This window comes from Chenopodium album, chromosome 1 (assembly GCF_948465745.1).
Source record: "Chenopodium album chromosome 1, dcCheAlbu1.1, whole genome shotgun sequence".
Classification (NCBI taxonomy): Eukaryota; Viridiplantae; Streptophyta; class Magnoliopsida; order Caryophyllales; family Amaranthaceae; genus Chenopodium; species Chenopodium album.
Genome location: NC_137834.1, coordinates 32,892,817 through 32,909,689, shown reverse-complemented (window position 1 = coordinate 32,909,689; position 16,873 = coordinate 32,892,817). Strand labels below are relative to the sequence as shown.

At 35.8% G+C, this 16,873-nt stretch overlaps 1 protein-coding gene and 1 non-coding gene across 2 annotated transcripts; one reads left to right on the top strand and one right to left on the bottom strand.

Annotated features, from left to right (window-relative positions):
- Positions 1-7,667: 7,667 nt before the first annotated feature.
- Positions 7,668-8,354, bottom strand: LOC145630931 (uncharacterized). The gene has a single exon (XM_081683056.1). The coding sequence runs from the start codon at positions 8,352-8,354 to the stop codon at positions 7,668-7,670; it is 687 nt and encodes a 228-aa protein (XP_081539182.1).
- A 1,354-nt stretch (positions 8,355-9,708) lies between these two features.
- On the top strand, positions 9,709-9,814 carry LOC145566524 (small nucleolar RNA R71). The gene has a single exon (XR_014095440.1). It is a non-coding gene; the product is annotated as a small nucleolar RNA R71 (small nucleolar RNA).
- Positions 9,815-16,873: the final 7,059 nt, after the last annotated feature.

Below are 16,873 nucleotides of genomic sequence, written 5' to 3'. Positions count from 1 at the left end.
TCCTCATTGTTGCTTGATGAAGCCTTTTTTGCTTGAACTTCAAAAACAACCTTCTCATTCTTCTACTTTAATCTCATTTGCTTCTTCCTAGAAGCCCTTGCCTTCTTCTTGGCCTTATTCCTTCTTGTAGACAGGTTGACATCATCCACTTCCTTGGAACCATCCTCCTCCTCTTGAGTACAAAGCTCAAACAAATGTGGAATGTCAATTACCTCTTCGTCCATAGCCTTTGAAAGCTCCTTTTCTTCTTCACTAACTTTCATGCCACCAAAATTCATAAGCACATTGTAGACACCTAAAAATGTCTCCCCAAAACCAAACCCGATGATGAACAACCTATCACCTCCATCATTGGTCGGGTTGAATATTTAAGCTTGGAGTGCTTAAATCCATATTTCCATTTCATAAACCAACCCAATTCCTAGCCCATTTCCCTAAACCATAACTTATTTTCCTGTTTTCGTGCCTTTAAACAAAAAATAATTCATTTCGTGTCCTTTAAAATCATTCATTTCGTGTCCTTTTTATAAAAACGTTTAGACCAGATTATTTTGGTCCATAATCTGGGTACAATGATTTAATAATTGTATGAGGCATTAAAAGATCTTTCCAACGATATATTATAGGCCCAAATCCAAGTTCTAACGAATAAGTTATAGCCAAAATACAAAATTGAGCTCAAACCGAACCTAAACCCACCTTACCTACGACCCAATGATCATATGGAGGGTCCAAATTATTTAATCTCATTCCTAAACCAATTAGGATTAATTGGAAGCTTCTATAAGTTTCTAAGAGATCTTAATTATCCTTTTTGAAAAGATAAGATTAAAGAGTTTTAAATTGAATAAAACATTTCTTTTTGAAAGTTCTAAAGCTAATTCTATTGAAAGACGTTCAAAGATAGACAAATATTATTTTTGTGCCTCATATTTTTTATCTAAATATTAAATGGTTGGATAGCCCTTGAAATTATCGTTCGAATTATATATGATAATATCAATTCCGAGCTATAACGGAAAAGATATGAATGAAATATCAAACTCTATCCAAAACTGACACCTTCCCACTTTTTCGGCCATATCTTTTGTTCTAAAAACTATTTTAATCTGATTCTAATTGGGTTAGAAAGTAGACTTCAACAGCTTTCTAACGACATATTGTTTATCTTATTCTAATTTTTTGATAAAAAGATATGATAAAAACAAAAACCAAAAAAACCGTTGTCTATCGTAAGAGTATTATTCCAATTCGAATTCTTATCTTTTCTGAATTCTTCGACCCTTCTTTTTCCTTATAAAGAGAGGTCATGTCTCCCCCTTTTCAATGATCAAAAATCTTGATCACAAAATAATTCTTTTCTCCCTCTTTAGCCTTAACACTAGCCTCCCTATTCTTTCATTCCTTCCATAAGCACTCCAAGGTGTTCCTACAATACCCAATGTTCTATACTTAAATCAAGGCGTGAAAGGTATAATTTAATAAGGGTTTGGACCAAATCAACGCTATTTTTTAATCTTTTTTTAATTATTTCCATTTGATTTATATTTATTGAAGTTACTAACAGTTTATTCATGATGTAGCAATTCAAGAAAACGTGGAAAGTGAGTAATTAATCACTTAAGTACTCATGTTTTTATTCTTGTTGCTAGTATCATGAGTAGGTTTATTATTTGATTTGACTAACGCTATTATTGTTGAATTTCTTCCAATATTAATTTTTATTCTATTATAATACCATATTACATGTTAAAGGGAATATGTAATTGAAAATTACGCCTAATAAGATAATTTGAACAACCGGTTTGGGTTCCTTTTTAATCTTGTTGTTAATAAGATTATTTGAACAATGTGCTTATATGTGCATTTTTTTGACTTTTTATTTATTTATTTTTTCTCTTATCAAACCCTTTTTTTTATTAGAGTTGAAACATAGATTTTTTTTTAAATTTTTGAGTCACACGGATTTTTATTCCCGTATACTGCACAAGAGTCAACTTGTTTTGGTCATAGCCGGAGCTCTAGAAAGAGTTACGTGACGTGCTACCTATGGATTTGTAGCCCCAGTTTTATCTTTCATTTGAAATTAGTTTCGTCCCAATCAGAGTCACAGATAAAAGTTATAACCGATATACTATAGCCTGTCCAGTTTAGGTGTCTTTTTAGCATCAACTTTCTTTTGTTTTAAAATTTTTTTTATATCTTTTCGTTTCAAGCTAGTCTTAGCCAAGTCCTTTAATCCGTGTCAACTCGTATAACATAGGATTATAGATTTTTTTTATACCCATGAGTCCTAACTCTTCTAGAATTCTAGTCCTCTTCCTAGTTTCTTGTGATTTTTTGTGCTAACCTTAACATGTGTTGTTTGTCTTTGATTGTGGTTGATCTTATTTATGACTAATAATTGCCAATGGACCGTTTTCACCTAGTAAGTAGAATAAACATTATAATTGGACAAAATTAATCAAGTTAGTTTGTCTTTTAGTGTTTCGTGATATTTGGTCATTGGGTCCTTTGTTTTTCACAACTTCCTCATGTCTAGCCATGCGATCATACCACGAGTCTTAATAAACTCACCTAATCACGCATGTTTAGTCATTGCACACACTTTGTCTCCGAGTCATGCACCATATTTTTTATGATCGTATATTAGGATCATGCATGCGTCGTTTTCCGTTGTAATAGGAATAAGTGGAGTATTTCCCATCAGTTTTCAAAATTTTTTCATACACTCTTCCTTTCCAATCCAAGTATTGAGTGAATGCATTAAGTGAGTTCATCCTTACATAGTACTTGAGTCTAAAATCACTAGGCAATAGTTGGAAGAACAAGGGGAACGTCACTCCTTCCTTCTTTCCTTCCAATCAAAGCATCAACAACAACAAACTTTTTTCCTCACTACTAAGACAAAGCACGATGCAAGATTTCATGTTTTCTTCTTCTTTTGTTTCAAAACCCTTCCCCCTAAAAAGTCTAGCATAGGTTCTTTTTATCCATGTATATATGTGTCACATTTATTACCTTCTTCATAAATGAGCATCTGTTTCTTACATTCGATCATGTGGTTAGCAAAGAAAAAAAAAATCAATTGTCGAACCGAACACAAGGTATACCAATGATTTGAGGTACCTTTGCAACCCTTTCATTCCCCATTAACCACTCAATCACATATCCATTTCTTCATCAACCACTTTGAGCCTCATATTCAACCCACATTCACTTAACCCTGGGATGGGAAGGTGTGTAATTTGTATAACATTCAAAAGCAAGAAAAAAAAGTAGCAAAGTAACAATAAAACAATGTCTAAGGGCAAGTGTTCCTATGTCTTTGATATGAACATGTCTCAAATTGCGTCTCTCATCGAGTGCTTGGTACTGTGCCTGAGAAACTTGAATATTAAGTGAGTGATGGACCGCATGATATGAGATTTCCCACATTGATTAAAAAAAAACCATCAACTTAATTACATTACAACCCTTGAAATACCGCATGTCTAAGGGCTTCTCTTGAGTCTTGAGCCTTTTACCCTTTTCTTTTTTAAACCATCAACTTAATTACATTAAAACCCTTGAAATACCTCTTTGAGGTGTACACACACTTGTGCAAAGTTCGGCTAGAGCTACGTTCGGCTTGGTTCCTAACGGATACGTAGGCAACCTCACATTGAGGTGCGGCCACATTCATATGCATGACCGAGTCAAAGAATCCAATGCTAATCCCTATGACCCTATCCATCTAGAGCTAGACTTGGGGGCTTAAACCCACATCACATAAGCTTACCTAGCCTAAAGAGTCATCATCTTTGACTCTTCTCACATATATTTCCATCACCATAACCCTTGCAGCCAGCCTTAGTATCACATTCACACACTTCACTCACACATCCATATCCATATCCATATCATCCTTCCATTTAAGAACCCTTTTTCATGAAATCTTGTTTCAACACTTTGCATGTTTCATCATATTTCAAGGCAACATTCATTAGAAGAAACATTGTATACTTGCTTAGCTTCCTGACCTGAGCAATGTTCATTGTTTCACGCATCGCATAATGTGCTTAGTACCATTTATATATCAATGATTGTTAATCATACAAATCATATCGTGCTTAGCTACTTGACCTAAGCAACTTTCATTATGCAATACTCATCAATCATTTCATCTATATAAGTGCTTAGCTTCCAGATCTAAGTGACGTTCAAGATCGCTTCTTTACACCATATATGATGCTTAGCTCCATGACCTAAGTTTACTCATCTATCGTGTCACATGATGTAATTGTCCTTAGCCCTCTTGGTCTAAGAACATGCATCATGCATACATTATTTTCAAGACAAGCAATTTAATCCATATGATTAATTTCGTATTGCTCAAGGAGGAAGTTCAAAACTTCTTCTCTTTTTCTTTTGGGGAAGTTCAAAAACTTTTTCAAAATTTTTTATCAAGGGAAGTTTGAAAACAAAGCTTCATTTTTCACGTCTTTCTTTTTCGGGAGAAAGTCAGTACCTTCCACTTGTCTCACGACAAAAATGACGGAAAATTTTTGCTTTTGCATTTTCTATTTCTTGTGTTTGTGCACACACACCATAGACACACACAACCACAAGTTATAAAAATGTCATGTCATGTCAAGTCAAGTTTGATCAAGTTAGTTGGTCAAGTCAATCATAGTCTATACGAGTCCCTTGGTAAATTTTATTTTGCAGGTCTCATCTACAGCCCACGTTCGGGGACAAGCGAACCATTTACAACCCACGTTCGGGGACAAGCAAACCATCTACAACCCACGTTCGGGGACAAGCGAACCATCTACATCTCACGTTCGGGGACAAGCGAACCATTTATGGCCCACGTTCGGGGATAAGCAAACCATCTACAACCCACGTTCAGGGACAAGCGAACCATCTACAGCCCAAGTTCGGGGACAAGCAAACCATCATCATTTTAGTGATCATCACCCAAGCGAAGACGATTCACGACGCAAGGTTCTCGATACACAGAGACTTGGAATCTAATCATCAGATAAGTCTTTCCTCAAGCATGGAAAGTGTCAACCGGTGGATTTCTTCAAGCATAGAAAGCTATCAAAATCATCTGCCGACTTTCCTCAAGCATCGAAAGTATTATCGGTTGGATTTCTTCAATCATAGAAAACCGCCAAATTCATATGTCGACTTTCCTCAAGCATGGAAAGTATCATCTGGTAGATTTCTTCAAGCATAGAAAGCTACCAAAATAATATGCCGACTTTCCTCAAGTAAAGAAAGTATTATCCGGTGGATTTCTTCAAGCATAGAAAACCGCCAAATTCATATGTCGACTTTTCTCAAGCATGGAAAGTATCATCCGGTAAATTTCTTCAAGCATAGAAAGCTACCAAACTCATCTGTCGACTTTCCTCATGCATGGAAAGTATCTCAACGAAAAATCATCCGGTGGATTCCTTCAAGCATAGGAAGCTACCAAACTCATTTTTCACCGATACACTGGTGTCAGATAAGCATTCTATCCCTTTACTCTTTTATTTTTAGATTTAACATTTTTCTGTAGGTATCGGCGTACATGGAGTGATTTAGGATCGCAGAACGTCTTAAATCATTCTCCGTCCCTCTCGACTACTTTGACTATTGTTTTCGAAGCTGACGTTCTACAAACTCAATTAAAGTGGGGGCTTCTGCAGACACCTAAAAATGTCTTCCCAAAACCAAACCCGATGAACAACCTTTCACCGCCATTATTGGTCGGGTTGAGTATTTAATCTTAGAGTGCTTAAATCCATATTTCCATTTCATAAACCAACCAAATTCCTAGCCTATTTCCCTAAACCATAACTTATTTTCCTCTTTTCGTGCCTTTAAACCAAAAATAAATCATTTCGTGTCCTTAAAAATCATTCATTTCGTGTCCTTTTTATAAAAACGTTTATTCCAGATTATTTTTGTCCATAATCTGGGTAAAATGATTTAATAATTGTATGGGGCTTTAAAATATCTTTCCAACGATATATTATAAGGCCAAATCCGAGTTATAACGAATAAGTTATAGCCAAAATACAAAATTGAGCTCAAACCAAACCTACGCCCTCCTTACCTACGACCCAATGATCATGTGGAGGGTCCAATTATTTAATCTCATTCCTAAACAAATTAGGATTAATTGGAAACTTTTCTTTTTGAAAGTTCTAAAGCTAATTCTATTGTAAGACGTTCAAAGATCGACAGATATTATTTTTGTGCCTCATAGTTTTTATCCAAATCTTAGATGGTTGGATAGCCCTTGAAATTATCTTTCCAATTATATATCATAATTTCTATTCCGAGCTATAACGAAAAAGATATGAATGAAATATCAAACTCTATCCAAAACTGACACCGTCCCACTTTTTCGGCCATATCTTTTGTTCTAAAAATTATTTTAATCTAATTCCAATTGGGTTGGAAATTATACTTTAACATCTTTCAACGACATATTATTTATCTTATTCCAATTTATGGATCAAAATATATGATAAAAATAAAAACCGCAAAATCTTTTGTCTATCGCAAGAGTATTATTCCAATTCGAATTCTTATCTTTTCTTAATTCTTCGACCTTTTTTTTTCCTTATAAATAGAGGTCATGTCTCCTCTTTTTCAATGATCAACAAGCTTGATCACAAAATAATTCTCTTCTTCCTTTTTAGCCTAAACACTAGCCTCCCTATTCTTTCATTCCTTCCTTAAGCACTCCAAGGAGTTCATACAATACCCAAAGTTCTATACTTAAACAAAGGCGTGAAAGGTATAACTGACTGAGGGTTTGGACAAAATCAACTCTAATTTTTATCTTTTTTTAGTTATTTCAATTTGATTTATATTTATTGAATTTACTAACAGTTTATTCATGATGTAGCAATTCAAGGAAACACGGAAAGTGAGTAATTAATCACTTAAGTACTCTTATTTTTATTCTTGTTGCTAGTATCATGATTAGGTTTATTATTTGATTTGACTAATGCTATTATTGTTGAATTGCTTCCAATATTAATGTTTATTCTATAATAATTTATTGATCACCATATTACATGTTAAAGGCAATGTGTAATTGAAAATCACGCCTAATAAGATAATTTGAACAACCGGTTTATGTTCCTTTTTAATCTTGTTGTTAATTAAAGTGATCACTAATATTTTAGAATTATATGTTGCATTAATATTCAACCAATTTAGCCTAATAATAGTTTGGAGTAAAATGAATATCTTATTTGCATGCCTTTGAGATCGCAAGAATCACTTTTCACTATAAGAATCGTGTACAGGCCAATACGGGGTAATGTGACTCCATGACTCACTTCGTACCATCATCCTCTATCCTCATTTTGTGTTTCCAAACCATATGGAGTTATTAATCTCATGGATTATGAATGGGGTGTAAACTTCACGGGTTAATCGTTGGTGCCTATCGCTGTCCTTTTATTTGTGGTTGCCTTTTATGATCCGTGAACGGTTTACAAGTTCCTTAAAAACTTGTTGGCGGCTCCCTACTTTCCTTGTCCCTAATCGTATATGTCAATTCCCACTTCCTATGAGTGCCAAGCATATTCACCACATGCTTAATGTAGGCGCACTTTGAACGATGCCTACACACATCATCAAAAATCTCACGAACACCATTAGTTGAAGAATTAATCATACACATTATCCAATGAACGAAGGGAATTATCATTCAAGATCCCTTTCACAAAATACAAGGATTCATTCATCAATTTTAGCTTAAAACTTTCTTTTTCATTACCAACTCTCAAAGTGATACGGCCTCCCTTAACATCTATTAAAGCACCTGAGGTAGCTAAGAACGATCTCCCTATTATAATAGGAATGTGGTCATTCTCTTCAATTTCTAGATCAATAAAATCTACGGGAATTGTGAAACCACCTATCCTAAGGGGAACTTCCTCAACTCTTCCTTTTGGGAGCTTAATGGATCTATCGACCAATTGCAAGGTCATGTTCGTAAGAAGAAGTTCTCTTAGCTTGAGCTTCTTAAACACCGAGTAAGGCATAATGCTAACACTAGCACCTAAGTCACACAATGCATTTTCAAACAACTTACTCTTGATTTTGCAAGGAATGGAGAAATTACCCAGATCTTTCATCTTCTTTGGTAGGTTATTGTGAATCAATGCACTACAACGCTCACCAAGCTCTACCAAATCTATCTCATTGCACTCTCTCTTGCCACTCAAGATATCCTTAAGGAATTTGGAATATCTAGGCATTTGGGTCATATCTTCGGTGAGAGGGGTAGAAAGATGAACCTCCTTCAACATGTCAAGGAATCTGCTAAATTGTTCATCTAATTTGTTCCTCATAAACTTTTGGGGATTTGGAAGGTCGGGTTTTCTCACTTCCTCTTGCAATTTCTCAAAACTCTTTTTTTTCTCATGGACTTCCCATTTGCTCACACTCTTTGACATATCTTTATGTTTTTCCTCACTTGAATCACAATCACTCTTCTTTCATCCTCCTCACTATTCTTAGAAACTCTCTCTTCAAGCACTTTTCCACTCCTTGTGGTAATAGAGTAAACGGGTTTCTTAGGATTAACTCCTTGAAAGGGTAGTGAAGAAGGGCTAGCACAATCTTTCAAAGTGTTGGCTACTTGAGTGATTTGGGTTTGAAGCATCTTGTTGTGTGTCATAATCTCATTGAACTTCTTATCACTCACCGACATGTAAGTGTTCAAAATCTTGGTTTGGTTCTCGATGATCTCCTTTAAGGTAGTCTTGGAAGATGGGAGTTGAGCACAAGAATTATCACCATTGCCTTGAGGTCTTGGAGCAAATCCGGTTTGGGATCCACTTTGGTTGTTGTTTTAATAATTTCCCCTATTTTGATTGTTCCAATTACCTCGGCCTTTATTGTTACCAAAATTTTGGTGTTGGCCACCAAAGCCATGAGATTGGCCTTGATTTCCATACCCTTGGCTTTGGTTTTTATTACTATAACCTTGGTTGTTATAGTTACTTCGGAAACCATACCCTTGGATTTGGTTTTGATTACTATAACCTTGGTTGTTATAGTTACCTCAGAAACCTTGATTTTGCTTGGTTCCTATAACCACCATTGTTGTAGTTATCAAAACTACCTTGTTGGTGATAATTCCTTTTCATGAAATTCCTTGGACCATCAAATCTTTGTCCATTGTTATTTTTGGAAACAAAATTCACTTGCTCACAATCATTATTTTCAATATCATCACAATTTTCAAAAGCATTTGGACAATTAGAAGAATTATGGTTATAATACCCACAAACATCACAAAGGACACAACCACTTGGCATATTACTCAAGGTAAAAGGAGGAGTAGAGTTAGAAGATGTACCTCTCCCTTTTATGTGGGAGAGAAGACTTGGTGCAATCGAAGAGGCACTCTCTAGCTTGGCTTTAATTAATGTCATCACCTTTCCCAAGTTTGAGATTTGGGAAGACAAGTTATTGATTGCATTGAGATGATCAACCGAATAAACCGTTGAGCCACTCTTGCTTGTGGACTCTCTCTCTCCCTCTTGCCAATCCATGTAGTGACAAACTACATCTTCAATTATGTCTACAACCTCTTCTTCGGTCTTGTTCATAATCAGGCCTCCGGCTCCGGCATCAAGACACGACTTCCCTTAGGGGCTCAATCCTCCATTGAAAATTTGTATGATTTGATAAGTCGGAATTCCATTATGAGGACATTCTCGTTGATACTCCTTATATCTTTCCCAAGCGTCATACAAACTCTCACTAGAATTATGATTGAAACTTTGGATTAAAGTTCTTGCCTCGGCGGTCTTATTTCGAGGATAGAAACGGGAAAGAAAATCCTTAGTTACCTTATCCCAAGTTCTCAAGGAATTCGGTTTCACTTCCTTGTCCAACCATTCCAAAGCCCCTCCAATTAAGGAAAATGGAAATAGCTTGAGCCTTATGAATTCTTGAGAAACCCCATTGACCTTGATGGTATTACAATACTTCTCGAACTCTTTGAGATGGTTTAGTGGGCTTTCATGATTGGAACCACTAAATTGTCTTCGTTCAAACATTGTTATCATTGTCGGCCTTATCTCAAAGTCATTGGCTGGAGTTGTTGGTGGAGCTATGCCACTGTCAAATCTATAAGCGCCGGGAGTTCCCAACTCCTTCAACGCAACTCTTGGATTAGCTCCCATGCTTACTCGATCCTCCTCTTCTCTTTCTTGGTGAATTTCCTCTCTTGGAGAGCTTGGACTCGAAGAACGATTAGCAACCCTTATCCTTGTTATCATTCTCTCAATTTCCGAATCAAATGGCATTAAAGTACTTCCTCTTATCCTACGCATACAAAAAAACTCTAAGCAAATATCAATAGCACGGCTACAAATGTAGCCTAAAGGGAAAATTCTTTTTGTATTTTTTAAATTAAGTGAAATAAACTCAACAACAATAGCAAACAACTACGCAATTCCCCGGAAACGGTGCCATTTTGATCGTGGGTAGAGACTAGGTCGTTGGACTAATCTTCCGTCGGCCAAACAAAATTTGTAATCCCTCAACACACCCTTATAACTAGCATAGGAGTAAGTCGAGGGTCGAACCACTAGGAATAGGAGGTGAATGCTAATGCTAAAGCTAAGCTATCTCGAACCAATGAATTAAGGTGTGTAAATTCCAAAGCAATCAAACAATCAAGAAGAAATCAAATATATCAAACACTAGGGTTTAGGATCGACATAAACTCGCAATGGATACAACCTATTGGGATTGGAATTGACTAAATCGAGTGTTGCAAGGGAAAATCAATTAAGCAATCAAGAGAGTATGGTAGGATAATCTCCTAGAGGTCAAACTAGCGCCAACTACGAGAGACTTTAACTTGGAACTTTGAAAACCTACTCAATCGACAAAAGCAAGCCACAAATCAATTTTCCGTATCATTGTGAACTTACAATGCAATCTAGTGCAATAATCAAAGTTAGCTACTCTTCAATTAATCACACACATGCACTTAATCAATCAACCAATTTAATCACTACATTAACTCCATCAATTTCCCCCAATTAGCATCAATCCATTACTCTTATATGCTTCACCACTCCCCTAGCAAGAAAATTACTCACAGTTCATGGAAATCAAGATCAAAACTAAGCTAAAAAACAATTTCATCATCGTTATATCAATCAAACTAATTCAATCACAAATTCAATTCAAACTTGAACAATCAACAAAACCATTGAAATCATAAGCTAAAGATTGCATTAAAGTAAAAGAAATCCTTACAAACTTGCTTCAATTCAATGGAGAAAATGCTTAGAATCATTAATCTTCAATCATCAATCAAGAACTTCTCTCTCTACAATCTAGAGTTTCTCTCTCTACAAAAATGATCTAAAATTTCTATTCTAATTCTCTCTTGTAAAAAAACTCCTCTAAACAGTAGAATGGAAATCTGTATATAGTAAAACTAACAAAGAGAAATTAGTTAGATCGTCCAAAATAGACCCGTACAAGGGCGGCCAACTACAAGGGTGAGCGCGGCCGTGCAAAACTGGGTACGGAAAAAGACACAAAGAGGCGCGCCTGCGCCCAAGATAGGCGCGCCCGCGCCACAAGGCCGCACGCCCACGCCATAGTCGCGCGCGCCTGCGCTTGGGAACATGGCAGCTCTCTTCAACATCATATCGATGCTCCTTGTGCGTTCCACTCGATGATCTTGATAAAAACGGGACCTGGCAGTTTCTAAACTCCATGATTGTGGTTCAACATGAGAATTCGTGCCCCCATGGCTTGAAATCATAGCCTAAAGTCTTTAGAAACTTGCACTTCTCCATGCTTAAGCTTCAAATGGAGAACATTAGGCATCCTAATCAATGCCAAACTTGGGAAGGGCCTTGGGAATCTTTTATAACGACCTTAACCTGAAAAATGAAAGAAAAACGCAAATAAAAGAGAAAATAACAAAATACACCAAGAAATGTTTAAAAATAGAAATTCAACTAAGAAAATGCAAACTAAAGAAATAAAGAGTAAAATTAAGGAAAAGCTAAAGAAAAGAGCTATAAAATAGCATGAAATCCACCCTAAAGAGAAACAAATGAGCGCCATAAATGACACTCATCATCTAACTCAAGTAATATGCCAAGTGGTTGTGTCTTTTGTTATATTTGTGGGTCTTATGACCATGACACTTCTAATTGTCCAAATGCTTTTGAATGAAAATTGTGATGATGTTGAAAAAATGATTGTGAGCAAGTGAATTTTGTTTCCAAAATTAATAATGGACAAAGATTTGATAGTCCAATGAATTTTGGGATTAGGAATACTCACCAACAAGGTAGTTTTGATAACTACAACAATGGTGATTATAGGAAACAAGGATATCAAGGTTTCTGAGGTAACTACAATAATTAAGGTTATAGTAATCAAAACTAAAGCCAAGGGTATAGAAATCAAGGCCAATTTCATGGTTTTGGTGGCCAACACAAAAATTTTGGTAACAATCAAGGCCGAGGTAATTGGAACAATCAAAATAGGGGAAATTTTCACAACAACAGCCAAAGGGGACACCCACCCGGAATTTCTCTAAGACCTCAAAGCAATGGTGATAATTCTTATGCTCAATCCCCATCTTCCAAGACTACCTTAGAGGAGATCATCGATAACCAAACTAAGATTTTGAACACTTACATGTCGGTGAGGGATAAGATTTTTAATGAGATCATGACACACAACAAGATGCTTGAAACCCAAATCACTCAACTACCCAACACCTTGAAAGATTGTGATAGCCCATCTTCATTACCTTCTCAGGGAGTTGATCCTAAGAAACCCGTTTATTCTATCACTAGAAGGAGTGGAAAAGTACTTGGAGAGAGATCTTCTAGGAATAGTGAGGAAGATAAGTAAAAGAGTGATTCAAATGAGGAAAAAGAGAAAGATGTGTTAAAGAGTGTGAGCAAAGAGGAAGTCCATGAGAAAAAGAAGAGTGTTGAGAGAGTGCAAGAGGAAGTGAGAAAACCCGACCTTCCGTATCCCCAAAAGTTTATGAGGAACAAATTAAATGAACAATTTGGGAGATTCCTTGACATGTTGAAGGAGGTCCATCTTTCTATCCCTTTCACCGAAGCCATGACCCAAATTCCTAGATATTCCAAATTCCTTAAGGATATCTTGAGTGGCAAGAGAGAGTGCAATTAGATAGATTTGTTAGAGCTTGGTGAGTGTTGTAGTGCTTTGATTCACAATGACCTACCAAAGAAAATGAAAGATCCGGGTAATTTCGCCATTCCTTGCAAAATCAAGAGTAAGTTGTTTGAAAATGCATTGTGTGACCAAGGTGCTAGTGTTAGAATTATGCCTTACTCGGTGTTTAAGAAGCTTAAGCTAGGAGAACTTCTTCCTACGAACATGACTTTGCAATTGGCCGATAGATCCATTAAGTTCCCAAAAGGAAGAGTTGAGGATGTTCCCTTTAAGATAGGTGGTTTCACAATTCCCGTAGATTTTATTGTGCTAGAAATTGAAGAGGATGACCACGTTCCTATTATTCTAGGGAAACCGTTCTTAGCTACCTCATGAGCTTTTATAGATGTTAAGGGAGGTCATATCACTTTGAGAGTTGGTAATGAAAAAGAAAGTTTTGAGTTAAAATCGATGCATGAATCCTTGTCTTTTTTGAAAGGAATCATGAGTGATAATTCCCTTCGTTCATTTGATAATGTGTGTGTGATTAATTCTTCAACAAACGGTGTTCATGAGATTTTTGATGATGTGCTTGTGAGTTTTAATTTCATGAAAGTTAGTGAAGAGAAATATAAGCTTTCAAAGGCTATGGACAAAGAGGTAATTAACATTCCGCATTGGTTTGAGCTTTACCCTCAAGAGGAGGAGGAGGATTCCATGGATGTGGATGGTGTTAAATCGTCTACAAGAAGGAACAAGGCCAAGAAGATGGCATGAGCTTCTAGAAAGAAGAGAATGTCATTAAAGTTGAAGCATGATAAAGTTGTTTTTGAAGTTTAAGCAAATGAAGTTTCATCAAGCAACAATGAGGAGTTGCTAAAAGTTGAAGAGAAATTTGTACCTTCCTCCACTTTGAATAAGGTGGTGTCCTTTGACTCTCCATGATTTGGAGGAAGGGTCGAGCTTAGGACCATAAGAAAGCGCTTCCTGGGAGGCAACCCGAAGAAATCTAACTTTTTTATTTTGATTTCTATTTTCTTAATTTTCTTTCTTTTGTTTTCCTTTCTTTCACTTATTTTTCTTTAGAATTTATAGGGTGAATTCATGGAGTTAGATTAATTCAAATGAGCACGAGCAATGGGAAGGTGTTTCGCGGTTTTTGATGTGATTATATTCGATTTTATCGAATTTTGAGGTAAAAGGGTAAGAAATATTAGTGAGGTAAGATAGGGAAAATTGTGCCTATAATTGAAGAAAGTTTGAACTTGGTGGGTTCATTGTGGTGCTATCATTATTTTGGGATTTTGAACCCACTGTCAACATGTTTAGAAACTGCCATATTTGGTGGGTTCAATAACCCCGGGATGATATCGAGTAAAGAGCCCACAGGTGAACGCACCAAAGAAGCAAGGAAAATTAAAAGCCAAGTGGTGCAGGCGTGCCTGGGAGGGGCGCGGGCGCGCTGCCAAGCCGCACACCCCTGTGCCGTGACCCCTTTTCTTCTTCTTTTTCCTTTCTTTTCTCATTTCTCCTTCTTCCTTATCATTTCGAAGGCACCCACCTCACTAAAGCAGCACAAACCGCACAACCCTAACCATAATCTCATCAAAATTCATCATCAAATCTTCCAAATTCTTTCAAAAATCATAAAAATCCTTCTAAAATTTCATCATATTCAACAAAAATCACACTACTTTCATTCATTTCAATTTCCAATCTCTCTTATCCATTATTGAAGCAATTTGGGGTTTTTTATTTTAAGAGAATTGGTGGCCAAAACTTGTTCCATCTTGCTCCTTGTATGGTATAATCATCTTCTCTTACTCTTAATTGCATTATTATATCATATAGTTGCGAGTATTAGATTTTTCATGGTAATGAATAGTAGTAGTATAAATTTTGATGATTGATATTGAATTTTAGATGATTAATTGTGTTGTTTGTTGATTGATAATAGCTTACATTGTGTTGTTTGTTGATTTTGTAGCTGATTTGAGCATATTTGTTGAGAATTAGTGAAGTTGGATTTTTGGTAGTTTGGTAGAATGATATTGGTTTTATGAGCATTGGTTTTGGTCTTATTGTGATTGGTGATTGATTGGGAAGCAATTGTTGTTTTGAATTGGTGGTGGTTGTGAAAAATTGAGATTGTTTGATTTTATTAGTGTAGACACCCATATGTGTCTCCCCAAAACCAAACCCAGTGATGAGTACCTTTCACGTCGAATCATAATCGAATGAAGCGAAAGTGTGGAAAGTCTAGTGTTGTGGAAAGTTTTAATTTCTTTTCTCTTCTGTCTGTTTTTGAATACTTATTTTAAGAAAACAGCCAATCCAGTTTGGTTGGTCCATGATATGGGTCCAATAGTAGTGTAGTTGGATGGGGCTTGACAAGAGCTTTCCAATTCCGATGAATATTGAGGAAGTTATGGCCAATTTACTAAACTGGGCCCGGTTTGAGCCTTATATGCAGCCCAATGATCTAGGGGAGGGCCTAATATGATTTATCATTCCTAATACAATTTGGAATGGTTTTAGTCTTCTAGATTCTTCTAGAAGGTTCTTTTCATTCCAAATTCAATTAGCATTGATAAATTGACTTTTGTTGACTTTTCAGAGTTTTAATTAAGATCAAAAAGCATTTTCGAGGAAAAGATACGATTTTATCCTCAAGTACGGCAAATTTATCTGATTTTCGAAAACGCGTCAAAAATAGGCTTGGCGACTAACTCCAGGAATTGGCGCCTAGAACCAGGCCTGGCGCCATCCATTGGCGCTTGGTGCTAGTGTTGGCGCCTGGCGCCAGTCAGCCATGGTTGGCGCTAGCTCTGTTTTACGTGCGCTAAGTGCTCTATTTTGATATTTTTTATTTTTGGCTGATTTATCTATAAATAACGTATTAAAAACTCCGTTTTCAATCATCAACAATCAGTTTTAATTAATATTCACCTACAATCAGTTTTCAATTCTCATTCTTTTCTAATTCATTCATTCATCTTTCTTCTTTTCTAAACTTGCTTTTACATACAAAATTCCGCATTCACAAGATCTAGGAATACCTAGCCGTATTCGAAGTTGCCTTCGCCCTGGACGTGAAAGGTTTAATTTCTGAGGGTTTGGTCCCAAATCTCTCTTTCAATTATTTAATTTAATTGTTGATTATTATTTTCCTTGAAGTTACTAACGTGTGTATTTTGTTATTAGAAAGAGGTACGAGGCATCAAAGTAAGTGCTTTAATGGTTTTAATTGATATTATGATGAAGAAATCATGTTTATTTTGTTATTGTGATATTCCTAGTATCATGTCTAGGGTAATTTTAATATTAAATATGATTCCTCAGATGCTTCCCATGTTCTTCCTAATATTTATGATTGTTAGTATCATGTTGGGAGTTAAAGATTTGATTTTTATTGTTAAGTGACATGCTAGGGTTTGTTATTAATCTTGTTAGTATTATGCCTTGGATCTTGCTATTATTATGCTTTAATATTAACATGAACATGATTATGGTTATAATTGTTATAATTTATGATGATTATTGTTATGATGATTATAATTTTATTATCATGATTATTGATTATTATTATGTTACTTGATGCTTATTTATTTATTGCTTGATCACGCCTTTTATGCATGTTTAAAGGGAATTTGTATTTGTAATCACGCTTAATAAGATAATTAAT

Coding starts and splice junctions, on each gene's coding strand:
- LOC145630931 (XM_081683056.1), bottom strand. CDS start 8,354: ATGAGGAACAAATTAGATGAACAATTTAGCAGATTCCTTGACATGTTG.